The sequence below is a fragment of the Lissotriton helveticus genome, chromosome 1_1 (assembly GCF_964261635.1).
Source record: "Lissotriton helveticus chromosome 1_1, aLisHel1.1, whole genome shotgun sequence".
Lineage (NCBI taxonomy): Eukaryota > Metazoa > Chordata > Amphibia > Caudata > Salamandridae > Lissotriton > Lissotriton helveticus.
This window is the reverse complement of record NC_136057.1, coordinates 2113790522-2113816186: the sequence shown is the minus strand read 5'-3', so window position 1 is coordinate 2113816186 and position 25665 is coordinate 2113790522. Positions and strand designations below refer to the sequence as shown.

General features: G+C 51.3%; 1 protein-coding gene across 1 annotated transcript in view; it reads right to left on the bottom strand.

Annotated features, from left to right (window-relative positions):
• The window catches only part of LOC144756356 (DBIRD complex subunit ZNF326-like), a 254068-nt gene that overhangs the window by 164687 nt on the left and 63716 nt on the right, over positions 1–25665 (bottom strand). Inside the window, exon 6 of the mRNA XM_078646121.1 lies at positions 20180–20327. Coding sequence (XP_078502247.1) covers positions 20180–20327 — 148 coding nt within the window. The remainder of the gene's footprint in view (positions 1–20179; positions 20328–25665) is intronic.

The window sequence follows — 25665 nt, the reverse complement described above, 5'->3', positions numbered from 1 at the left end:
CATGTGAATATGTTAAAGATACCAACGCTGGAGAACTGCAGAGGTAGAATATAAAGGCTAATTGAGTCTAAGTGTTCATGTCAAAGGGACTGGCAGAGATCAGGTAGTTGTCGTCAAGCCTGGACACGGTTCATAATGAGACCGGTTACAAACCCAGCAGGTCTCTGTAGGAAGTGGACTCTTTATACAGTGTACCTCGTTTTGGTCCACTAAATAGAGTCCAGGCAACCTTTATTGGTTTAGAGGCAAAAAATTATAACATTGAAAGCTCTTGTGGTGGAAAGCAGTTTATGCTTTTCAGCGAGTAGTGCTAAGCATTTGCTGTACTCACAGAGGCAATTAATGAGGCACACACTTGAGAATAGATCTGAAACCAATTTAGAACAAGCATTTACAATGCAATGGTTTTGCCTTTGTTAAAGTTAGAGCTATTGGCATTGCTCTTGACACTCTGAAGCTCCACTCTGCACTCTGAAGCTGCACTCTGAAGCTCCACTCTGCACTCTGAAGCTCCACTCTGCACTCTGAAGCTGCACTCTGAAGCTCCACTCTGCACTCAAGCTCCACTCTGAAGCTCCACTCTGCACTCAAGCTCCACTCTGAAGCTCCACTCTGAAGCTCCACTCTGAAGCTCCACTCTGAAGCTCCACTCTGAAGCTCCACTCTGAAGCTCCACTCTGAAGCTCCACTCTGAAGCTCCACTCTGAAGCTCCACTCTGAAGCTCCACTCTGAAGCTCCACTCTGAAGCTCCACTCTGAAGCTCCACTCTGAAGCTCCACTCTGAAGCTCCACTCTGAAGCTCCACTCTGCACTCTGAAGCTCCACTCTGCACTCTGAAGCTCCACTCTGAAGCTCCACTCTGCACTCTGAAGCTCCACTCTGCACTCTGAAGCTCCACTCTGCACTCTGAAGCTCCACTCTGCACTCTGAAGCTCCACTCTGCACTCTGAAGCTCCACTCTGCACTCTGAAGCTCCACTCTGAAGCTCCACTCTGCACTCTGAAGCTCCACTCTGAAGCTCCACTCTGCACTCTGAAGCTCCACTCTGAAGCTCCACTCTGAAGCTCCACTCTGCACTCTGAAGCTCCACTCTGCACTCTGAAGCTCCACTCTGAAGCTCCACTCTGCACTCTGAAGCTCCACTCTGAAGCTCCACTCTGCACTCTGAAGCTCCACTCTGAAGCTCCACTCTGCACTCTGAAGCTCCACTCTGAAGCTCCACTCTGCACTCTGAAGCTCCACTCTGCACTCTGAAGCTCCACTCTGAAGCTCCACTCTGCACTCTGAAGCTCCACTCTGCACTCTGAAGCTCCACTCTGAAGCTCCACTCTGCACTCTGAAGCTCCACTCTGAAGCTCCACTCTGCACTCTGAAGCTCCACTCTGAAGCTCCACTCTGCACTCTGAAGCTCCACTCTGAAGCTCCACTCTGCACTCTGAAGCTCCACTCTGAAGCTCCACTCTGCACTCTGAAGCTCCACTCTGAAGCTCCACTCTGCACTCTGAAGCTCCACTCTGAAGCTCCACTCTGCACTCTGAAGCTCCACTCTGCACTCTGAAGCTCCACTCTGCACTCTGAAGCTCCACTCTGAAGCTCCACTCTGAAGCTCCACTCTGCACTCTGAAGCTCCACTCTGAAGCTCCACTCTGAAGCTCCACTCTGCACTCTGAAGCTCCACTCTGAAGCTCCACTCTGAAGCTCCACTCTGAAGCTCCACTCTGAAGCTCCACTCTGAAGCTCCACTCTGAAGCTCCACTCTGAAGCTCCACTCTGAAGCTCCACTCTGAAGCTCCACTCTGCACTCTGAAGCTCCACTCTGCACTCTGAAGCTCCACTCTGCACTCTGAAGCTCCACTCTGCACTCTGAAGCTCCACTCTGAAGCTCCACTCTGAAGCTCCACTCTGCACTCTGAAGCTCCACTCTGCACTCTGAAGCTCCACTCTGAAGCTCCACTCTGCACTCTGAAGCTCCACTCTGCACTCTGAAGCTCCACTCTGCACTCTGAAGCTCCACTCTGCACTCTGAAGCTCCACTCTGCACTCTGAAGCTCCACTCTGCACTCTGAAGCTCCACTCTGCACTCTGAAGCTCCACTCTGCACTCTGAAGCTCCACTCTGAAGCTCCACTCTGCACTCTGAAGCTCCACTCTGAAGCTCCACTCTGCACTCTGAAGCTCCACTCTGAAGCTCCACTCTGCACTCTGAAGCTCCACTCTGAAGCTCCACTCTGCACTCTGAAGCTCCACTCTGAAGCTCCACTCTGCACTCTGAAGCTCCACTCTGAAGCTCCACTCTGCACTCTGAAGCTCCACTCTGAAGCTCCACTCTGCACTCTGAAGCTCCACTCTGAAGCTCCACTCTGCACTCTGAAGCTCCACTCTGAAGCTCCACTCTGCACTCTGAAGCTCCACTCTGAAGCTCCACTCTGCACTCTGAAGCTCCACTCTGAAGCTCCACTCTGCACTCTGAAGCTGCACTCTGAAGCTCCACTCTGCACTCTGAAGCTGCACTCTGAAGCTCCACTCTGCACTCTGAAGCTCCACTCTGCACTCTGAAGCTCCACTCTGCACTCTGAAGCTCCACTCTGCACTCTGAAGCTCCACTCTGAAGCTCCACTCTGCACTCTGAAGCTCCACTCTGCACTCTGAAGCTCCACTCTGAAGCTCCACTCTGCACTCTGAAGCTCCACTCTGAAGCTCCACTCTGCACTCTGAAGCTCCACTCTGAAGCTCCACTCTGCACTCTGAAGCTCCACTCTGAAGCTCCACTCTGAAGCTCCACTCTGAAGCTCCACTCTGAAGCTCCACTCTGCACTCTGAAGCTCCACTCTGCACTCTGAAGCTCCACTCTGCACTCTGAAGCTCCACTCTGCACTCTGAAGCTCCACTCTGAAGCTCCACTCTGAAGCTCCACTCTGAAGCTCCACTCTGAAGCTCCACTCTGAAGCTCCACTCTGAAGCTCCACTCTGAAGCTCCACTCTGAAGCTCCACTCTGAAGCTCCACTCTGAAGCTCCACTCTGAAGCTCCACTCTGAAGCTCCACTCTGAAGCTCCACTCTGAAGCTCCACTCTGAAGCTCCACTCTGAAGCTCCACTCTGAAGCTCCACTCTGAAGCTCCACTCTGAAGCTCCACTCTGAAGCTCCACTCTGAAGCTCCACTCTGAAGCTCCACTCTGAAGCTCCACTCTGCAGCTCCACTCTGCACTCTGAAGCTCCACTCTGAAGCTCCACTCTGCACTCTGAAGCTCCACTCTGAAGCTCCACTCTGCACTCTGAAGCTCCACTCTGAAGCTCCACTCTGCACTCTGAAGCTCCACTCTGAAGCTCCACTCTGCACTCTGAAGCTGCACTCTGAAGCTCCACGCTGCACTCTGAAGCTCCACTCTGCACTCTGAAGCTGCACTCTGAAGCTCCACTCTGCACTCTGAAGCTCCACTCTGCACTCTGAAGCTCCACTCTGCACTCTGAAGCTCCACTCTGAAGCTCCACTCTGCACTCTGAAGCTCCACTCTGCACTCTGAAGCTCCACTCTGAAGCTCCACTCTGCACTCTGAAGCTCCACTCTGAAGCTCCACTCTGCACTCTGAAGCTCCACTCTGCACTCTGAAGCTCCACTCTGCACTCTGAAGCTCCACTCTGAAGCTCCACTCTGCACTCTGAAGCTCCACTCTGCAGCGCCACTCTGCAGCGCCACTCTGCAGCGCCACTCTGCAGCGCCACTCTGAATCTGCAGCTCCACTCTGAATCTGCAGCTCCACTCTGAATCTGCAGCTCCACTCTGAATCTGCAGCTCCACTCTGAATCTGCAGCTCCACTCTGAATCTGCAGCTCCACTCTGAATCTGCAGCTCCACTCTGAATCTGCAGCTCCACTCTGCACTCTGAAGCTCCACTCTGAATCTGCAGCTCCACTCTGAATCTGAAGCTCCACTCTGCACTCTGAAGCTCCACTCTGAAGCTCCACTCTGCACTCTGAAGCTCCACTCTGAAGCTCCACTCTGCACTCTGAAGCTCCACTCTGAAGCTCCACTCTGCACTCTGAAGCTCCACTCTGAAGCTCCACTCTGCACTCTGAAGCTCCACTCTGAAGCTCCACTCTGAAGCTCCACTCTGAAGCTCCACTCTGAAGCTCCACTCTGAAGCTCCACTCTGAAGCTCCACTCTGAAGCTCCACTCTGAAGCTCCACTCTGAAGCTCCACTCTGAAGCTCCACTCTGAAGCTCCACTCTGAAGCTCCACTCTGAAGCTCCACTCTGAAGCTCCACTCTGAAGCTCCACTCTGAAGCTCCACTCTGAAGCTCCACTCTGAAGCTCCACTCTGAAGCTCCACTCTGAAGCTCCACTCTGAAGCTCCACTCTGAAGCTCCACTCTGAAGCTCCACTCTGAAGCTCCACTCTGAAGCTCCACTCTGAAGCTCCACTCTGAAGCTCCACTCTGAAGCTCCACTCTGAAGCTCCACTCTGCACTCTGAAGCTCCACTCTGAAGCTCCACTCTGCACTCTGAAGCTCCACTCTGAAGCTCCACTCTCCACTCTGAAGCTCCACTCTCCACTCTGAAGCTCCACTCTCCACTCTGAAGCTCCACTCTCCACTCTGAAGCTCCACTCTCCACTCTGAAGCTCCACTCTCCACTCTGAAGCTCCACTCTCCACTCTGAAGCTCCACTCTGAAGCTCCACTCTGAAGCTCCACTCTGAAGCTCCACTCTCCACTCTGAAGCTCCACTCTCCACTCTGAAGCTCCACTCTCCACTCTGAAGCTCCACTCTCCACTCTGAAGCTCCACTCTCCACTCTGAAGCTCCACTCTCCACTCTGAAGCTCCACTCTCCACTCTGAAGCTCCACTCTGCACTCTGAAGCTCCACTCTGCACTCTGAAGCTCCACTCTGCACTCTGAAGCTCCACTCTGCACTCTGAAGCTCCACTCTGCACTCTGAAGCTCCACTCTGCACTCTGAAGCTCCACTCTGCACTCTGAAGCTCCACTCTGCACTCTGAAGCTCCACTCTGCACTCTGAAGCTCCACTCTGAAGCTCCACTCTGAAGCTCCACTCTGAAGCTCCACTCTGAAGCTCCACTCTGAAGCTCCACTCTGAAGCTCCACTCTGAAGCTCCACTCTGAAGCTCCACTCTGAAGCTCCACTCTGAAGCTCCACTCTGAAGCTCCACTCTGAAGCTCCACTCTGAAGCTCCACTCTGAAGCTCCACTCTGAAGCTCCACTCTGAAGCTCCACTCTGAAGCTCCACTCTGAAGCTCCACTCTGAAGCTCCACTCTGAAGCTCCACTCTGAAGCTCCACTCTGAAGCTCCACTCTGAAGCTCCACTCTGAAGCTCCACTCTGCACTCTGAAGCTCCACTCTGAAGCTCCACTCTGCACTCTGAAGCTCCACTCTGAAGCTCCACTCTGAAGCTCCACTCTCCACTCTGAAGCTCCACTCTCCACTCTGAAGCTCCACTCTCCACTCTGAAGCTCCACTCTCCACTCTGAAGCTCCACTCTCCACTCTGAAGCTCCACTCTCCACTCTGAAGCTCCACTCTGAAGCTCCACTCTGAAGCTCCACTCTGAAGCTCCACTCTCCACTCTGAAGCTCCACTCTCCACTCTGAAGCTCCACTCTCCACTCTGAAGCTCCACTCTCCACTCTGAAGCTCCACTCTCCACTCTGAAGCTCCACTCTCCACTCTGAAGCTCCACTCTCCACTCTGAAGCTCCACTCTGAAGCTCCACTCTGCACTCTGAAGCTCCACTCTGAAGCTCCACTCTGCACTCTGAAGCTCCACTCTGAAGCTCCACTCTGAAGCTCCACTCTGCACTCTGAAGCTCCACTCTGCACTCTGAAGCTCCACTCTGCACTCTGAAGCTCCACTCTGCACTCTGAAGCTCCACTCTGAAGCTCCACTCTGAAGCTCCACTCTGAAGCTCCACTCTGAAGCTCCACTCTGAAGCTCCACTCTGAAGCTCCACTCTGAAGCTCCACTCTGAAGCTCCACTCTGAAGCTCCACTCTGAAGCTCCACTCTCCACTCTGAAGCTCCACTCTCCACTCTGAAGCTCCACTCTCCACTCTGAAGCTCCACTCTCCACTCTGAAGCTCCACTCTCCACTCTGAAGCTCCACTCTGAAGCTCCACTCTGAAGCTCCACTCTGAAGCTCCACTCTGAAGCTCCACTCTGAAGCTCCACTCTGAAGCTCCACTCTGAAGCTCCACTCTGAAGCTCCACTCTGAAGCTCCACTCTGAAGCTCCACTCTGAAGCTCCACTCTGAAGCTCCACTCTGCACTCTGCAGCTCCACTCTGCACTCTGCAGCTCCACTCTGCACTCTGCAGCTCCACTCTGCACTCTGCAGCTCCACTCTGCACTCTGCAGCTCCACTCTGCACTCTGCAGCTCCACTCTGCACTCTGCAGCTCCACTCTGCACTCTGCAGCTCCACTCTGCACTCTGCAGCTCCACTCTGAAGCTCCACTCTGCACTCTGAAGCTCCACTCTGAAGCTCCACTCTGCACTCTGCAGCTCCACTCTGCACTCTGCAGCTCCACTCTGCACTCTGCAGCTCCACTCTGCACTCTGCAGCTCCACTCTGCACTCTGCAGCTCCACTCTGAAGCTCCACTCTGCACTCTGCAGCTCCACTCTGCACTCTGCAGCTCCACTCTGCACTCTGCAGCTCCACTCTGAAGCTCCACTCTCCACTCTGAAGCTCCACTCTCCACTCTGAAGCTCCACTCTCCACTCTGAAGCTCCACTCTCCACTCTGAAGCTCCACTCTGCACTCTGAAGCTCCACTCTGAAGCTCCACTCTCCACTCTGAAGCTCCACTCTCCACTCTGAAGCTCCACTCTGCACTCTGAAGCTCCACTCTGAAGCTCCACTCTGCACTCTGAAGCTCCACTCTGAAGCTCCACTCTGCACTCTGAAGCTCCACTCTGAAGCTCCACTCTGAAGCTCCACTCTGAAGCTCCACTCTGAAGCTCCACTCTGAAGCTCCACTCTGAAGCTCCACTCTGAAGCTCCACTCTGAAGCTCCACTCTGAAGCTCCACTCTGAAGCTCCACTCTGAAGCTCCACTCTGAAGCTCCACTCTGAAGCTCCACTCTGAAGCTCCACTCTGAAGCTCCACTCTGCACTCTGAAGCTCCACTCTGAAGCTCCACTCTGCACTCTGAAGCTCCACTCTGAAGCTCCACTCTGCACTCTGAAGCTCCACTCTGCAGCTCCACTCTGCAGCTCCACTCTGCAGCTCCACTCTGCAGCTCCACTCTGAATCTGCAGCTCCACTCTGAATCTGCAGCTCCACTCTGAATCTGCAGCTCCACTCTGAATCTGCAGCTCCACTCTGCACTCTGAAGCTCCACTCTGCACTCTGAAGCTCCACTCTGCACTCTGAAGCTCCACTCTGAAGCTCCACTCTGCACTCTGCAGCTCCACTCTGCAGCTCCACTCTGCAGCTCCACTCTGAATCTGCAGCTCCACTCTGAATCTGCAGCTCCACTCTGAATCTGCAGCTCCACTCTGCACTCTGAAGCTCCACTCTGCACTCTGAAGCTCCACTCTCCACTCTGAAGCTCCACTCTCCACTCTGAAGCTCCACTCTCCACTCTGAAGCTCCACTCTCCACTCTGAAGCTCCACTCTCCACTCTGAAGCTCCACTCTGAAGCTCCACTCTGAAGCTCCACTCTGAAGCTCCACTCTGAAGCTCCACTCTGAAGCTCCACTCTGAAGCTCCACTCTGAAGCTCCACTCTGAAGCTCCACTCTGAAGCTCCACTCTGCAGCTCCACTCTCCACTCTGCAGCTCCACTCTCCACTCTGCAGCTCCACTCTCCACTCTGCAGCTCCACTCTCCACTCTGCAGCTCCACTCTCCACTCTGCAGCTCCACTCTCCACTCTGCAGCTCCACTCTCCACTCTGCAGCTCCACTCTCCACTCTGCAGCTCCACTCTCCACTCTGCAGCTCCACTCTCCACTCTGCAGCTCCACTCTCCACTCTGCAGCTCCACTCTCCACTCTGCAGCTCCACTCTGAAGCTCCACTCTGAAGCTCCACTCTGAAGCTCCACTCTGAAGCTCCACTCTGAAGCTCCACTCTGAAGCTCCACTCTGAAGCTCCACTCTGAAGCTCCACTCTGCACTCTGAAGCTCCACTCTGCACTCTGAAGCTCCACTCTGCACTCTGAAGCTCCACTCTGCACTCTGAAGCTCCACTCTGCACTCTGAAGCTCCACTCTGCACTCTGAAGCTCCACTCTGAAGCTCCACTCTGCACTCTGAAGCTCCACTCTGCACTCTGAAGCTCCACTCTGCACTCTGAAGCTCCACTCTGCACTCTGAAGCTCCACTCTGAAGCTCCACTCTGCACTCTGAAGCTGCACTCTGAAGCTCCACTCTGCACTCTGAAGCTCCACTCTGAAGCTCCACTCTGCACTCTGAAGCTCCACTCTGCACTCTGAAGCTCCACTCTGCACTCTGAAGCTCCACTCTGCACTCTGAAGCTCCACTCTGCACTCTGAAGCTCCACTCTGCACTCTGAAGCTCCACTCTGCACTCTGAAGCTCCACTCTGCACTCTGAAGCTCCACTCTGAAGCTCCACTCTGCACTCTGAAGCTCCACTCTGAAGCTCCACTCTGCACTCTGAAGCTGCACTCTGAAGCTCCACTCTGCACTCTGAAGCTCCACTCTGAAGCTCCACTCTGCACTCTGAAGCTCCACTCTGAAGCTCCACTCTGAAGCTCCACTCTGAAGCTCCACTCTGAAGCTCCACTCTGAAGCTCCACTCTGCACTCTGAAGCTCCACTCTGCACTCTGAAGCTCCACTCTGCACTCTGCAGCTCCACTCTGCACTCTGAAGCTCCACTCTCCACTCTGCAGCTCCACTCTGCACTCTGAAGCTCCACTCTCCACTCTGCAGCTCCACTCTGAAGCTCCACTCTCCACTCTGCAGCTCCACTCTGAAGCTCCACTCTCCACTCTGCAGCTCCACTCTGAAGCTCCACTCTCCACTCTGCAGCTCCACTCTGAAGCTCCACTCTCCACTCTGCAGCTCCACTCTGAAGCTCCACTCTCCACTCTGCAGCTCCACTCTGAAGCTCCACTCTCCACTCTGCAGCTCCACTCTGAAGCTCCACTCTCCACTCTGCAGCTCCACTCTCCACTCTGCAGCTCCACTCTCCACTCTGCAGCTCCACTCTCCACTCTGCAGCTCCACTCTCCACTCTGCAGCTCCACTCTCCACTCTGCAGCTCCACTCTGCAGCTCCACTCTGCAGCTCCACTCTGCAGCTCCACTCTGCAGCTCCACTCTGCACTCTGAAGCTCCACTCTGCACTCTGAAGCTCCACTCTGCACTCTGAAGCTCCACTCTGCACTCTGAAGCTCCACTCTGCACTCTGAAGCTCCACTCTGAAGCTCCACTCTGCACTCTGAAGCTCCACTCTGAAGCTCCACTCTGCACTCTGAAGCTCCACTCTGAAGCTCCACTCTGCACTCTGAAGCTCCACTCTGAAGCTCCACTCTGCACTCTGAAGCTCCACTCTGCAGCTCCACTCTGCAGCTCCACTCTGAAGCTCCACTCTGAAGCTCCACTCTGAAGCTCCACTCTGAAGCTCCACTCTGAAGCTCCACTCTGAAGCTCCACTCTGAAGCTCCACTCTGAAGCTCCACTCTGAAGCTCCACTCTGAAGCTCCACTCTGAAGCTCCACTCTGAAGCTCCACTCTGAAGCTCCACTCTGAAGCTCCACTCTGAAGCTCCACTCTGAAGCTCCACTCTGAAGCTCCACTCTGAAGCTCCACTCTGAAGCTCCACTCTGCAGCTCCACTCTGCAGCTCCACTCTGCAGCTCCACTCTGCACTCTGCAGCTCCACTCTGCACTCTGCAGCTCCACTCTGCACTCTGCAGCTCCACTCTGCACTCTGCAGCTCCACTCTGCACTCTGCAGCTCCACTCTGCACTCTGCAGCTCCACTCTGCACTCTGCAGCTCCACTCTGAAGCTCCACTCTGCACTCTGAAGCTCCACTCTGCACTCTGAAGCTCCACTCTCCACTCTGAAGCTCCACTCTCCACTCTGAAGCTCCACTCTCCACTCTGAAGCTCCACTCTCCACTCTGAAGCTCCACTCTCCACTCTGAAGCTCCACTCTCCACTCTGAAGCTCCACTCTGCACTCTGAAGCTCCACTCTGAAGCTCCACTCTGAAGCTCCACTCTGAAGCTCCACTCTGAAGCTCCACTCTGAAGCTCCACTCTGAAGCTCCACTCTGAAGCTCCACTCTGAAGCTCCACTCTGAAGCTCCACTCTGAAGCTCCACTCTGCACTCTGAAGCTCCACTCTGAAGCTCCACTCTGCACTCTGAAGCTCCACTCTGAAGCTCCACTCTGCACTCTGAAGCTCCACTCTCCACTCTGAAGCTCCACTCTGAAGCTCCACTCTCCACTCTGCAGCTCCACTCTGAAGCTCCACTCTCCACTCTGCAGCTCCACTCTGAAGCTCCACTCTCCACTCTGCAGCTCCACTCTGAAGCTCCACTCTCCACTCTGCAGCTCCACTCTCCACTCTGCAGCTCCACTCTCCACTCTGCAGCTCCACTCTCCACTCTGCAGCTCCACTCTCCACTCTGCAGCTCCACTCTCCACTCTGCAGCTCCACTCTCCACTCTGCAGCTCCACTCTCCACTCTGCAGCTCCACTCTCCACTCTGCAGCTCCACTCTCCACTCTGCAGCTCCACTCTGCAGCTCCACTCTGCAGCTCCACTCTGCAGCTCCACTCTGCAGCTCCACTCTGCAGCTCCACTCTGCACTCTGCAGCTCCACTCTGCACTCTGAAGCTCCACTCTGCACTCTGAAGCTCCACTCTGCACTCTGAAGCTCCACTCTGCACTCTGAAGCTCCACTCTGCACTCTGAAGCTCCACTCTGCACTCTGAAGCTCCACTCTGAAGCTCCACTCTGCACTCTGAAGCTCCACTCTGAAGCTCCACTCTGCACTCTGCAGCTCCACTCTGCAGCTCCACTCTGCAGCTCCACTCTGCAGCTCCACTCTGCAGCTCCACTCTGCAGCTCCACTCTGCAGCTCCACTCTGCAGCTCCACTCTGCAGCTCCACTCTGCAGCTCCACTCTGCACTCTGCAGCTCCACTCTGCACTCTGCAGCTCCACTCTGCACTCTGCAGCTCCACTCTGCACTCTGCAGCTCCACTCTGCACTCTGCAGCTCCACTCTGCAGCTCCACTCTGCAGCTCCACTCTGCACTCTGCAGCTCCACTCTGCAGCTCCACTCTGCAGCTCCACTCTGCAGCTCCACTCTGCAGCTCCACTCTGCAGCTCCACTCTGCAGCTCCACTCTGCAGCTCCACTCTGCAGCTCCACTCTGCAGCTCCACTCTGCAGCTCCACTCTGCAGCTCCACTCTGCAGCTCCACTCTCCACTCTGCAGCTCCACTCTCCACTCTGCAGCTCCACTCTGCACTCTGGAGCTCCACTCTCCACTCTGCAGCTCCACTCTCCACTCTGCAGCTCCACTCTGAAGCTCCACTCTGCAGCTCCACTCTGAAGCTCCACTCTGAAGCTCCACTCTGCACTCTGAAGCTCCACTCTGAAGCTCCACTCTGCACTCTGAAGCTCCACTCTGAAGCTCCACTCTGCACTCTGAAGCTCCACTCTGCACTCTGAAGCTCCACTCTGCACTCTGAAGCTCCACTCTGCACTCTGAAGCTCCACTCTGAAGCTCCACTCTGAAGCTCCACTCTGAAGCTCCACTCTGAAGCTCCACTCTGAAGCTCCACTCTGAAGCTCCACTCTGAAGCTCCACTCTGAAGCTCCACTCTGAAGCTCCACTCTGAAGCTCCACTCTGAAGCTCCACTCTGCACTCTGAAGCTCCACTCTGAAGCTCCACTCTGCACTCTGAAGCTCCACTCTGAAGCTCCACTCTGCACTCTGAAGCTCCACTCTGCACTCTGAAGCTCCACTCTGCAGCTCCACTCTGCAGCTCCACTCTGCAGCTCCACTCTGCAGCTCCACTCTGCAGCTCCACTCTGCAGCTCCACTCTGCAGCTCCACTCTGCAGCTCCACTCTGCAGCTCCACTCTGCAGCTCCACTCTGCAGCTCCACTCTGCAGCTCCACTCTGCAGCTCCACTCTGCAGCTCCACTCTGCAGCTCCACTCTGCAGCTCCACTCTGCAGCTCCACTCTGCACTCTGAAGCTCCACTCTGCACTCTGAAGCTCCACTCTGAATCTGCAGCTCCACTCTGAATCTGCAGCTCCACTCTGAATCTGCAGCTCCACTCTGAATCTGCAGCTCCACTCTGCACTCTGAAGCTCCACTCTGCACTCTGAAGCTCCACTCTGAAGCTCCACTCTCCACTCTGCAGCTCCACTCTGCAGCTCCACTCTGCAGCTCCACTCTGCAGCTCCACTCTGCAGCTCCACTCTGCAGCTCCACTCTGAATCTGCAGCTCCACTCTGCACTCTGAAGCTCCACTCTGCACTCTGAAGCTCCACTCTGCACTCTGAAGCTCCACTCTGCACTCTGAAGCTCCACTCTGCACTCTGAAGCTCCACTCTGCACTCTGAAGCTCCACTCTGCACTCTGAAGCTCCACTCTCCACTCTGAAGCTCCACTCTCCACTCTGAAGCTCCACTCTGAAGCTCCACTCTGAAGCTCCACTCTGAAGCTCCACTCTGAAGCTCCACTCTGAAGCTCCACTCTGAAGCTCCACTCTGAAGCTCCACTCTGAAGCTCCACTCTGAAGCTCCACTCTGAAGCTCCACTCTGAAGCTCCACTCTGAAGCTCCACTCTGAAGCTCCACTCTCCACTCTGAAGCTCCACTCTGAAGCTCCACTCTCCACTCTGCAGCTCCACTCTGAAGCTCCACTCTCCACTCTGCAGCTCCACTCTGCAGCTCCACTCTCCACTCTGCAGCTCCACTCTCCACTCTGCAGCTCCACTCTCCACTCTGCAGCTCCACTCTCCACTCTGCAGCTCCACTCTCCACTCTGCAGCTCCACTCTGCAGCTCCACTCTGCAGCTCCACTCTGCAGCTCCACTCTGCAGCTCCACTCTGAAGCTCCACTCTGAAGCTCCACTCTGAAGCTCCACTCTGAAGCTCCACTCTGAAGCTCCACTCTGAAGCTCCACTCTGAAGCTCCACTCTGAAGCTCCACTCTGAAGCTCCACTCTGCACTCTGAAGCTCCACTCTGCACTCTGAAGCTCCACTCTGCACTCTGAAGCTCCACTCTGCACTCTGAAGCTCCACTCTGCACTCTGAAGCTCCACTCTGCACTCTGAAGCTCCACTCTGAAGCTCCACTCTGCACTCTGAAGCTGCACTCTGAAGCTCCACTCTGCACTCTGAAGCTCCACTCTGAAGCTCCACTCTGCACTCTGAAGCTCCACTCTGCACTCTGAAGCTCCACTCTGCACTCTGAAGCTCCACTCTGCACTCTGAAGCTCCACTCTGAAGCTCCACTCTGCACTCTGAAGCTCCACTCTGAAGCTCCACTCTGCACTCTGAAGCTGCACTCTGAAGCTCCACTCTGCACTCTGAAGCTCCACTCTGAAGCTCCACTCTGCACTCTGAAGCTGCACTCTGAAGCTCCACTCTGCACTCTGAAGCTCCACTCTGAAGCTCCACTCTGCACTCTGAAGCTCCACTCTGAAGCTCCACTCTGAAGCTCCACTCTGAAGCTCCACTCTGAAGCTCCACTCTGAAGCTCCACTCTGAAGCTCCACTCTGAAGCTCCTCTCTGAAGCTCCACTCTGCACTCTGCAGCTCCACTCTCCACTCTGCAGCTCCACTCTCCACTCTGCAGCTCCACTCTCCACTCTGCAGCTCCACTCTCCACTCTGCAGCTCCACTCTGCACTCTGAAGCTCCACTCTGCACTCTGAAGCTCCACTCTGAAGCTCCACTCTGCACTCTGAAGCTGCACTCTGAAGCTCCACTCTGCACTCTGAAGCTCCACTCTGAAGCTCCACTCTGCACTCTGAAGCTCCACTCTGCACTCTGAAGCTCCACTCTGCACTCTGAAGCTCCACTCTGCACTCTGAAGCTCCACTCTGAAGCTCCACTCTGCACTCTGAAGCTCCACTCTGAAGCTCCACTCTGCACTCTGAAGCTCCACTCTGAAGCTCCACTCTGCACTCTGAAGCTCCACTCTGAAGCTCCACTCTGCACTCTGAAGCTCCACTCTGAAGCTCCACTCTGCACTCTGAAGCTCCACTCTGAAGCTCCACTCTGAAGCTCCACTCTGAAGCTCCACTCTGAAGCTCCACTCTGAAGCTCCACTCTGAAGCTCCACTCTGAAGCTCCACTCTGAAGCTCCACTCTGAAGCTCCACTCTGAAGCTCCACTCTGAAGCTCCACTCTGCACTCTGAAGCTCCACTCTCCACTCTGCAGCTCCACTCTCCACTCTGCAGCTCCACTCTCCACTCTGCAGCTCCACTCTGCACTCTGAAGCTCCACTCTCCACTCTGCAGCTCCACTCTGAAGCTCCACTCTCCACTCTGCAGCTCCACTCTGAAGCTCCACTCTCCACTCTGCAGCTCCACTCTGAAGCTCCACTCTCCACTCTGCAGCTCCACTCTGAAGCTCCACTCTCCACTCTGCAGCTCCACTCTGAAGCTCCACTCTCCACTCTGCAGCTCCACTCTGAAGCTCCACTCTCCACTCTGCAGCTCCACTCTGAAGCTCCACTCTCCACTCTGCAGCTCCACTCTGAAGCTCCACTCTCCACTCTGCAGCTCCACTCTGAAGCTCCACTCTCCACTCTGCAGCTCCACTCTGCAGCTCCACTCTGAAGCTCCACTCTCCACTCTGCAGCTCCACTCTCCACTCTGCAGCTCCACTCTGAAGCTCCACTCTGAAGCTCCACTCTGCAGCTCCACTCTGAAGCTCCACTCTGAAGCTCCACTCTGAAGCTCCACTCTGAAGCTCCACTCTGAAGCTCCACTCTGAAGCTCCACTCTGAAGCTCCACTCTGAAGCTCCACTCTGAAGCTCCACTCTGAAGCTCCACTCTGAAGCTCCACTCTGAAGCTCCACTCTGAAGCTCCACTCTGAAGCTCCACTCTGAAGCTCCACTCTGAAGCTCCACTCTGAAGCTCCACTCTGAAGCTCCACTCTGAAGCTCCACTCTGAAGCTCCACTCTGAAGCTCCACTCTGCAGCTCCACTCTGAAGCTCAACTCTGAAGCTCAACTCTGAAGCTCCACTCTGCACTCTGAAGCTCCACTCTGCACTCTGAAGCTCCACTCTGAAGCTCCACTCTGCACTCTGAAGCTCCACTCTGCACTCTGAAGCTCCACTCTGAAGCTCCACTCTGAAGCTCCACTCTGAAGCTCCACTCTGAAGCTCCACTCTGAAGCTCCACTCTGAAGCTCCACTCTGAAGCTCCACTCTGAAGCTCCACTCTGAAGCTCCACTCTGAAGCTCCACTCTGAAGCTCCACTCTGAAGCTCCACTCTGAAGCTCCACTCTGAAGCTCCACTCTGAAGCTCCACTCTGAAGCTCCACTCTGAAGCTCCACTCTGAAGCTCCACTCTGAAGCTCCACTCTGAAGCTCCACTCTGAAGCTCCACTCTGAAGCTCCACTCTGAAGCTCCACTCTGGCTGAACATAACAGTCTGCAGTTTCACACGTTACATTTGTGTTAGCTGCATTACGTCATAATTTATTGTCAAAGGCTGGTTCAAATATGTTCTTTCAATGTTTCAAGCTGTTTTCAAGCGTTCACGCTTTAGTCAGCCCACTACCGAGCAGACTGACCCGGACCCAGCCTAGTCCATCCAGGGCTTTCAGTGGCATTCATCACAGTGTCTCACCGGAAGGCGGGCATCAGAGAGAAGCGGGAGGGGGCGGGAAAGGGGGAGGAGAGAGCTGACGACGGCCGGCCGGAGCACGAAGGCGGGCACCAGGAAACAAGCGGGAGGGGGAGCAAGGGAGGTGCCGGCAATGCCGGAACAGAATCGGGGGCGTTCCCGGCGTCGCGTGATGTCGGCAAAAGCCAAAGAAACGCGGGAACGCCCCCGAATCTGGTCCGGCATTGACGGACAGGCCCCTCGTCCAATGGCTAGGCTCCATTTATGGAGCCAGCCAATGAATGACGAGGGCCGACCCAAAGCCACACTACAGAACTCATCAGGATTTCGCCTGCGCGAAAAAGATGCGCAGAGCGCATCTTTTCGCCAGGCAAAACCTAAAAAGCACTCCTTTTTATGTAAGTTTTGATACAAAGAACTTATAAATATCCAATTGTTGCATGTAAGTAAAATGTTTGATTAAATGAGTCTTTACGCAACAATACTTTTGGATGAAAAACAGACATATGTTGCATGCAGTTATTTGCGGTCGATTTTTGGGGGACATCGGGTCGTAGAGGGCCATGGTCTAAAGTACCTCCAGCAGTTACTTGTTACCTGCCCAGAGGCTTCCAGATGCAGGGGTGCTGGCCGGGTTGGGAGCTGTGCATGTGATGCAGGTGGAAAGAAGGGGGGCCATCTGGAAACAGGCTACAGTGGGGGGACTAGGGTATAAGTCAGGGAGCTCCCAACAGGGGGGGGGGGGGGGGTTTCGGGTAACAAAGGTTCTGGGAGCAAGGCAACACAATCTGTTCTCAGTAACCCAGACCAGGGCACTCTGGTGCAGTGCAGTTTGGTCGGCTGGGCTAGTTAGTCACAGGGCCTTGCGGTTGATGAGCTCACCGGTTGAAGGAGCAAAAATCAGGACAGCTGAGCCACTCTGGAAGGGAGTCCCTGCAGTGCCCACGTCCCTAGATGGCTGTTCCGTCTCGGTGCAGTGGGAATCCAGATTCGACTCACAGGCTTCGTTTGCTGAAGGGGTTATTGGTGCTGTGAGGATCCGGTCGGTCCTGGGGTCCTCTCACTTGCTGAGGGAGTCAGATCTGACCTAATGGGGCACTGGTACCTCTTCCTGGGTGGCTGCTGCGTTGGGCGGGCAAGGGAGTGGCAACACGGTGAACCAGACTCTGCTTCTTCAGTGCTTGTGCACCGCAGGGAGTAACTCCTCAACTCTAAGGGAGATTACTGGCATTTGTGAGAAGGCTGGTAGTCTACCAGGGTTCTTGGCAGAGGCTTAGCTGAAAAACAGGTCACGTGTTTACAACTATCGAGACTGGTGTAGGCAGGCAGGAAAATTTGGCACCAAAAGTCCACAGCAAGTCTCAGTTCTCGTTTTTTCACAGCTCCTCTTCGTCTTCTTCTTTTGGATCAGTTGAATCTAAATTCCTGACATCAGGGGTGCTTCCTAAATACTCAATTTAAGGGCGTTAAAGGGAGTGACAGGTGGTAACCAATGGGCTTTTCCGGACAGTCAAAAGGGTGATTTTGACAGGTCTGTGCAGCAGGGTTCAAGCTACTACAGCCAGTCGATACACTGTAGATCTGAGGCTATGTTTTCTCTGCCACTATAGTGGATGCCACAACAGGTGCTGCTGTCCATAAGTGCCATTTGTTTTTCTAAACCAGGGGTGCATTTCTGCATTTCAGTACTCAGGGTACATACACTGGGCACTGTAGAACAATGTTCCCGTGTTAAGAGTTCAAGATCACCAGCAGGTGGGTGACAATGGCGTGGTGGGCGACAATGCCTTTTATTTATGTTTTGCTTCTTAAGGCATGGATAAAGGGCATTGTCATTTGCAGTGCCAATAGCTTAAACTCTTGCAAATGCAAGACCTACTGCATTCCAAATGCTTGAAGGCATTTCTGAGGTTCCCTCTTCCGTCTCTCAATACCCCCTGTAGAGATCCCCATTTGCTACGAGTTAAATAAACAAGCCATTGGTCACAACTACGCAGGAGACCCTCTCCTGCAGTAAGAGAAACTCATTAAAGAAAATTGCAGACTAAGAAGACGTACTTTGTAACAACAGAAGTAAAAGGGCCAGTCCTCATGGGAGATTACAAATGAAGACAAGGCAATACTGAGGGACTAACCAGCCAAATAGCGATTCAGAAGCCAGCATTAAAGGGTTAGACCTTTAATTGTTAGTAGCGCTTAGGGATTCTGGTGTGATTGGTTGCTGGACTAGCTGTGGGACTCAGAGTAGGGTTAGGCTTTCTATCGGAAGTAGTGACTAGGGCTTCCTGTGCCATTGGTTGCTTGGACTTGGGTTGTGACTACTGGTCTCTATTGGACGTAGAGATCAGGGTTTTTTAACTGATTGGGTGCTTGGACTAGGGCTAAGTTTGGCTGTAAGGTCCCTGTCTCCTATTGGTTCTAGATTTTTTGGGCTACTGTTGTGATTGGATAGTGTAAGGGCTAGGGTTCCCATTGGCTGACGGGGTCACCGGATTACTAGGGCTATAAAAGGCCTGGGTTAGGGCGTCTCAGCCCAGGTGTCGAGGCTAAGGGTGGAGAGGACAAGGGCAGTTGCTTGTTTGAGACGGACCAGGCCCAGAAATGCTGCCCAATATACAAACCTCCTTTATGCATCTATATACTTTCAATGTACTTACGGATCTATATATTTATCACTTTCTTCTAATTTAGCATTTCAATGCACTTCCTTATTTCTCAGCTTATACTTCGCTCAATATATCTTCTAGCCCAACCTTCTGACTCATCTCAAACTTCTTCTACTACTCTTTCCAATGCACTACCCTATCTCTCATCCTATACATTTATCAATATATCCTCTACATCCACTCTTATCCCAAACCCCATACCACTACTATGATCCCCAAAATAACCCTTTCTAGACTCCCTCCTACTCTACCCCTCCTTGCATCATCTGACACCTCTTTTACTATACCGATCCCCCAAAACAAACCTTTCTAAACTCTTCCCCCTTTTCTACCCCTCCCCAACCCTTCAAGCCAAATAACTGACTAACATATCCACCACTAAATTACTTTCATGTTTCACCAGACTAATTCAACACTAATGCGGACTGGGCCCAGAGTAGCGTGCTACTTGCGCTTCAAAACCCCATCAGGGGTAGCAAGCGCTATATAAATACAAACCTCTTTCCCTTCACTATCCCGCCACCTACCCTTCTCTACCCAAATAACTGTATAACATATCCACTACTCAAATTACTTCATATTTTACTATACTAATATTCAACACTAATCCTTTATGGGTTCCGGAGTGGCATGCTACTCGCCAGAAAAGCGCTTCAACATCCATCAGGAGTAACAAGTGCTATATGAATGCAAACCTTTCTTCCCCTTTTATCCCTCCACTATCCTTCTCACTCCAAATAACTGACTAATATCCACCACTGAAATTACTTTCATATTTCACCATATTAATTCACCGCTAATCCTTTATGGGCTTCCTGAATAGCGTGATTTAATACCCCATCAGGGGTAACAAGCGTAATATAAATACAAACCTTTTTTCCTCCTCTATCCTTCTGCTATCATTCCAAATCCAAATAACTGACTAATCTATCCACCACTTAAAATGTACTTGCATGTTTCACTATACTAAAACACTAATCCTCTATGGGTCCCGGAGTAGCGTGCTACTCGCCGAAAAAGCTCTTCGACGCCTCGTCAGGGGTAGTAAGAGCTATATAAATGCAATTACAATACAATAGTGATGAGCAGCCATTTTCGCAGATGCGATTACCATTCTGAATTTCGTTCTGGGATTGGCAGGGAAAGGAAAATCGTAAAGGATTAACACGATGGGGATGGTGATCTTGGGGGGTAATAAGTAAGAAGGCAAGAAGCACTCCAATACCACATTCCCATCCATCCTTGCATGGTAACAAGATCAGATGACATTCTGGATTGGTGAGCAGAGAAGTATTACTGTGAAAATTGACTTTAATGTTTGACAGTATTGTGTCTTTTTAAAGAAATGTTTAACTACAAAATTTATCTTAAGATATGGGTAGTGTATCAGCTTTGAATAAGACCATCGAAAGAAGTAGCTATGTACACAAACCATAATCCTAGCCACTATGGCCTCCAAACAATTGAGTTACCTTTTAAGTAAGCTAGGAAAACAATCACTTGGACATCGTGTGACCTCGTCAATGCATTATTTGCGAATTCACACACACATCTCTAACTTTACTCAATCTCAACCATTCACAATAGAAATGTAATAAGCAACATCAAGAAAAAGCATGAGAGGGCAAGGATGAAGTAGTACTTCAGCTGTGAAGGTCAATAGGTCGTATAATATACAAAGGTTTTGTCAAGCTCCAACTTACATGTAGAAATTCCATTACAACTTTGTCAAATTTAGTTTGTTTCTGAATATGATCCAAAGTTTCCTTGTGAGTAGAACTTTCCAGATGAGCCTCAATGTCCTTTTCTTCAAATGTTCGATACTTGCAAAACGAACATGTAAACGCCATCCTAGAAGAAACAAATAACTGAATTACAATGTTCCTGGAATTTGTGGCTCTAATACTTTAAAAAGTGATCATACCCAGTGTGAAAAAGTTAAGCACATATGAACAATTACTCACCTTGGTAAACAGTACGACAAAAACATTAGTAGAAATTAAAGGAAAATGCTACTTGCTAGTATGCATCTGTTCTTGGCATGTAGAGCCGCAGAGTTGTACACTTAGCATTAGATCGCCACCTGGTGTTGGGCTCGGATGACTGCATGTTGTTGTCGTCTTGGAAGAAGTCTTTGTAGTCACGAGATAGGGGAAAAAGATGTCCATGCGTGTGCATCTAAGTAAGATAAAACTGGAACAGATACAGGTCCCGGGGAGGCGGGAGGGCGTGTACAACTCTGCAGCTCTACATGCCAAGAACAGATGCATACCGGTAAGTAGCAATTTCCGTTCGAGGCATACGAGCTGCAGATTATACACTTAGCATCGATTTTGCAGCAGTGTCTCCCCTAGCGGTGGTCACCTGTATCTGTTGCAGTAGTTTGACAGAGTTTTAAGGACAGCTTGGCCTACCGCAGCTTGCTGCTTGGCTTGCACTTCAACACAGTAGTGTTTAGTGAAGGTCTGTGTTGTAGACCATGTTGCTGCCTTGCATATGTCCTCTAGGGGGATGTTTCCTAAGAAAGCCATAGAGACTCCTAGTTTGCGTGTGGAGTGCGCTCTAGGAGGAACTGTTAATGTACGTTTTGCTTTTGGAGAGATATTTGTATACATTTTACAATCCACCTTGCAATCCCACCTTTAGAGATGGGGTTGCCTTTATGAGCTGGAGAGAAAGACACAAACAGTTGTTTTGTTTTTCGAAAAGACTTAGTTCTATCTATATAGTAAAGAAGAGCTCTTTTAACATCTAGTGTGTGCAGAGCCCTTTCTGCTACAGAGTCTGGGTTTTTGAAAATCAGATTGGGTTAAATGAAAAGGAATTATGACTTTTGGAAGGTATTTTGGATTAGTTCTTAAAACGACTTTGTTACGATGTAATTATAAAAATGGTTCTTGTATTGTGAATGCTTGTATCTCACTTAGCTTTCCTTATTGCGATTACCTCTCTTAGAAGAGTGTTTTCCAGGTGAGGAATTACAGTTCACATTTATGTAAAGGCTCAAAAGGGGGTCCCATGAGTCTTATAAGAACAACGTTCAGGTTCCACACTAGAGAAGGTGGCAACCTGGGTGGGATGATTCTTTTCAATCCTTCCTTAAATGCTTTAATTGCAGGCACTCTGAAAAGAGACAGATGTTGTCTGGTTTGTAAATATGCTGCAATTGCTGCAAGGTGCAGGTGTATGGATGAGTATGCCAAGTTACACCTTTGTAAATGTAAAAGGTAGCAAATGATATTTTGGATGGAAGTATCCAGGGGATCAATGTGGTTATTGTTGCAATAACTGTCAAATCTCTTCCATTTAGCAGCATTACAAGCTCTGGTAGTGGGTCTCCGGGCCTCTTTAATGATGTTCATACAGTCTGGTGGTAGGTTAAGATAACGAAACTCTAAAACTTCAGGAGCCAGATTTCGATGTCTCCATGGTTCTGCGTTAGAGGGATGGAGTCAGTCGTAACTTTTGGTGTGGAACTAGAGATTGTTCTAGCAGTGTGGTGAACCAAGGGTTGGTGTGCCCATGTGGGAGCTACTAGAATCAGTTTGAGAGACTGTTGCCTGAGCTTGCGTACTACTAATGGTAATAGTGGTAGTGGCGGAAAAGCGTACGCAAATCTGCCGGACCAGTTCATCCATATCGCATTGCCCTTGGACAGAGGGTGTTGAAACCTGGCGGCGCAGGTTGGGCATTTTACTTTGTGTGTGGCGAACAGATCTATGTCTGCATGACCCCACTTGTGAAAGAATAGTTGAAGAACCTGCGGATGTAGTTCCCATTAGTGAATTTGTTGTGTCTGCCGACTCAACAGATCTGCTATCTGATTGTGAACTCCTGGCAGGTGCTCTACCAACAGATATATGTTCTGTGGAATGGCCCATCTCCAAATGTTCTGTGCGAGCTGGGACAGTTGTAGAGTGTGTCCCCCCCTGTTTTTATATACAATACATGGCTGTCATGTTGTCCGTCCGGATTAAGACAGCTTTGTTCTGTACTTGGAATGTTTTGAGTGCTAAGAATATGGCTAGCAGCTCTAGATGGTTGATATGGAACAATTTTTGTTGACTGTTCCATTGTCCTTGAGTTGTATGATGTAGGAGATGAGCTCCCCATCCTGTGAGGAATGCATCTGCTGTGAGCACTAGTTGTGGAACAGGTTCGAGGAATGGCCGCCTTTGTCAAATTTTTGGTGTTCCACCACTGCAGAGAGCGATGTGTGCGGCTGTCTACCAACACCAGGTCTGTTAGTTGACCTTGAGCCTGGTTGCAATGTTGTGCTAGACATTCTTGTAACGGACGCATCTGCAGTCTTGCATGAGGTACTATGAAGATGCAGGATACCATCATGCCTATTAGTCCCGTGAACACTCTGGCTTGCAGAGATTGTTGGTGTTGAAAAGCTGTGACTAAGGTTTGAATGCTCTGTATCCTTGACGGACTAGGATACGCTAGAGCTGTAGACGTGTTTATTGTAGCCCCTAGATACTGATGTATATGAGAGGGTTGCACGTGAGACTTGGCGTAGTTGATTGTGAACCTTAAGTCGTGCAATGTTTGAATTGTCTGATGTGTGTGTTGGACACACTGATTGAATGAATTGGCTTTTATGAGCCAATCGTCTAGATAAGGAAAGACATGTAATTGCCGTCTCCTGAGATGTGCTGCTACTACTGCTAGGCACTTTGTGAATACTCGTCGTGCCGTTGTCACTCCGAATGGAAGGACTTTGAACTGATAATGTCCTTAGAGTATAAACCTTAGATACTTTCTGTAAGCAGGATGTATAGGAATGTGTAAGTAGGCCTCCTTTAGGTCTAGTGTTGCAAGGAAATTGCCTTGTTGCAGCAGTGGGAGCATTTGTTGTAAAGTGATCATATGAAAATGATCTGATTGTACATAATGATTGAGGGGCCGGAGTTCGAGAATTGGTGTTAGTGTCCAGTCCTTTTTGGGTATTAGAAAATACAGCGAGTACACCCCTGTTCTTTGGTGTTGTAAAGGAACTATTTCTATAGCATCCTTTTGAAGAAGTGATAGGACTTCTTGTTTGATCAGAGTAAGGTGTTCTACAGACATTGGACGCTGCCTGGGTGGTATGTGTGATGGGGTAGCTGTAAGTTCGAGGCAGTAGCCATGCTGGATAATTTGTCTTACCCACCTGTCTTTTGTGATGGAATTCCAGACAGGTAGGAACTGTGTTAATCTGCCCCCCACAGGAGTGGAATGCTGTTGGGGGAGCAGAGGGAAGTCACTGTTTTGTGGTGGAAGAGGTTAATTACTGTGGTTACCCCGACCTCTTCCCTGGTTGTTGCCTCTATAGCCTCCTCTAAAATATCCTTTACTAGAGGATGTTTGTGTATTGGACTTGAAGGAAGCTGTATTGGACTTGAAGGAAGCTGTATTGTCTGCTCCAGTTTGCTTGGAGCCTCCTCTATAGAAGGAGCGACGAAAGGAGCCTCTAGCTTGTGTGGACTGCAAAGCTCCCATAGATTTGGCTGTATCTGTATCTTTTTTCATTTTCTCAAGTGATGTGTCAACCTCTGGTCCAAACAATTGATGTTGGTTGAAAGGCTGATTTAAGATGGTAGTTTGCACTTCCTGCTGAAATCGTGAAATGCGTAGCCACGCATGACGTCTAAGTAGGACACTAATGTTTACAGCTCTAGATGCAGTGTCTGCTACATCAAGTGTGCACTTGATTGAGGCATTTGAAATTAACTTTCCTTCTTGTAGAAGGTCAGTTGCCTGCGCCTTATATTGGTCAGTTAGATGTTGTAGTAGTGTTTCTAACTGGTCATAATGAGCCCCGTCGTATATTGCAAGGAGGGCTTGTGAGTTAGCTATGCGCCATGTATTGGTAGCTTGTCCAGCTATTCTCATGCCTGAAGCATCTATCACCTTAGATTCTTTATCAGGTGGAGGTGCTTCACCTGACGTCTGTGAGTTTGCCCGCTTTCTAGCATTTGAGACAACAAGTGAATCGAAGGGTAGTTGTCCTTTAAAGTAGGTTGAATCCCCAGGAGCAGGCCTGTACTTTTTTCAATTCTAGGGTTTAGGAACCTAGCACGTACAGGATTTTTAAATACCTCTGGAGCAGGTTTGATGACCCCTTTAATCATAGGAAGAATTTAAACAGACCTTTGCGATTGTTCAAATGTATTTAATAAAAAATCTTCCTCTGCCTCATCTGAATGCATGGTGACCCCATGGTAAATGGCAGCCCTGTTCAGCAAGTGCCCGAAACAAACATCTTCTGGGGGAGAAGGCTTTGATGGATACGACTGTGGGTCAGGAATATCTGGCAAATCTTGTGGGTTTGTGTACTCCCAGTCTGGATCATCAATAGGGTATGGGAAAGGCTAATCTGGGTCTAACCCTCCCCCTAGGCTATACTCCATCATTTTGAGGTGAATGTGAAGGGGAGTGTGTTCGGAAGAAATTTGAGGTGAAATGTTAGGAGGAACAGGAAATGGAGGAGGAGGTATAGGAGAAGAACAGGAGATGAAGGAGAAGGAGGTATGGGAGAAGAAGGGTGCATAGGAGATGTAGCAGAGTCCTTCTTGACAGGCACTGCAGGTGCTGTGTCTAATTTCCTCTTCCTGTGAGGTGTAGTGGATACATGACCTGTCTTTGGGTCAATGTAGATCTTCTTTTGTAGAGGATCAGGTAGGAAAACGTCTTCTCCTTGCGGAACCTTTGTCGGGATTTATTCGGTTCCGGGCGTGGTTGCTGCTCGTCTTTAGCCTTAAGAGTTATTACTGTGTCCTTTGGCGTAGATTTCGGCACCGAAGGTGTTGTTTTCGGAGTTGTAGGCTGTTGGAGGGCTTGAGCGCATCGGAATCAGGCCTTGTAGGTTTAGGTTCCGAAGATGATGGCTTCGGAGTGGAAGCTGGTGTCGTCGGCCTCGAGGCATCGGACGCTGGCTTCATCGGTTTGTCTTTTGAAGTCGATGGTTTCGGTGCAGAGGGAGGTGGTGGGATTGGCACGTGCGGCTTGCTCGGTAAGGAGCTACCGGAAGGCTTGAGTATTTTCTCCGGAGCCGGGCTCGATGGCGGGGCTTTCGAAACTGTTTTTTCGGTCGCGACAGGGCCCCGGAGGCAGAGTGTTGACCTTTGCCTTCGATTTGGGTGCTGGGTATGGGGCAGGGGCAGTAGTACCCATGCGTTGACCCGATGGTATGGAGTCAGAG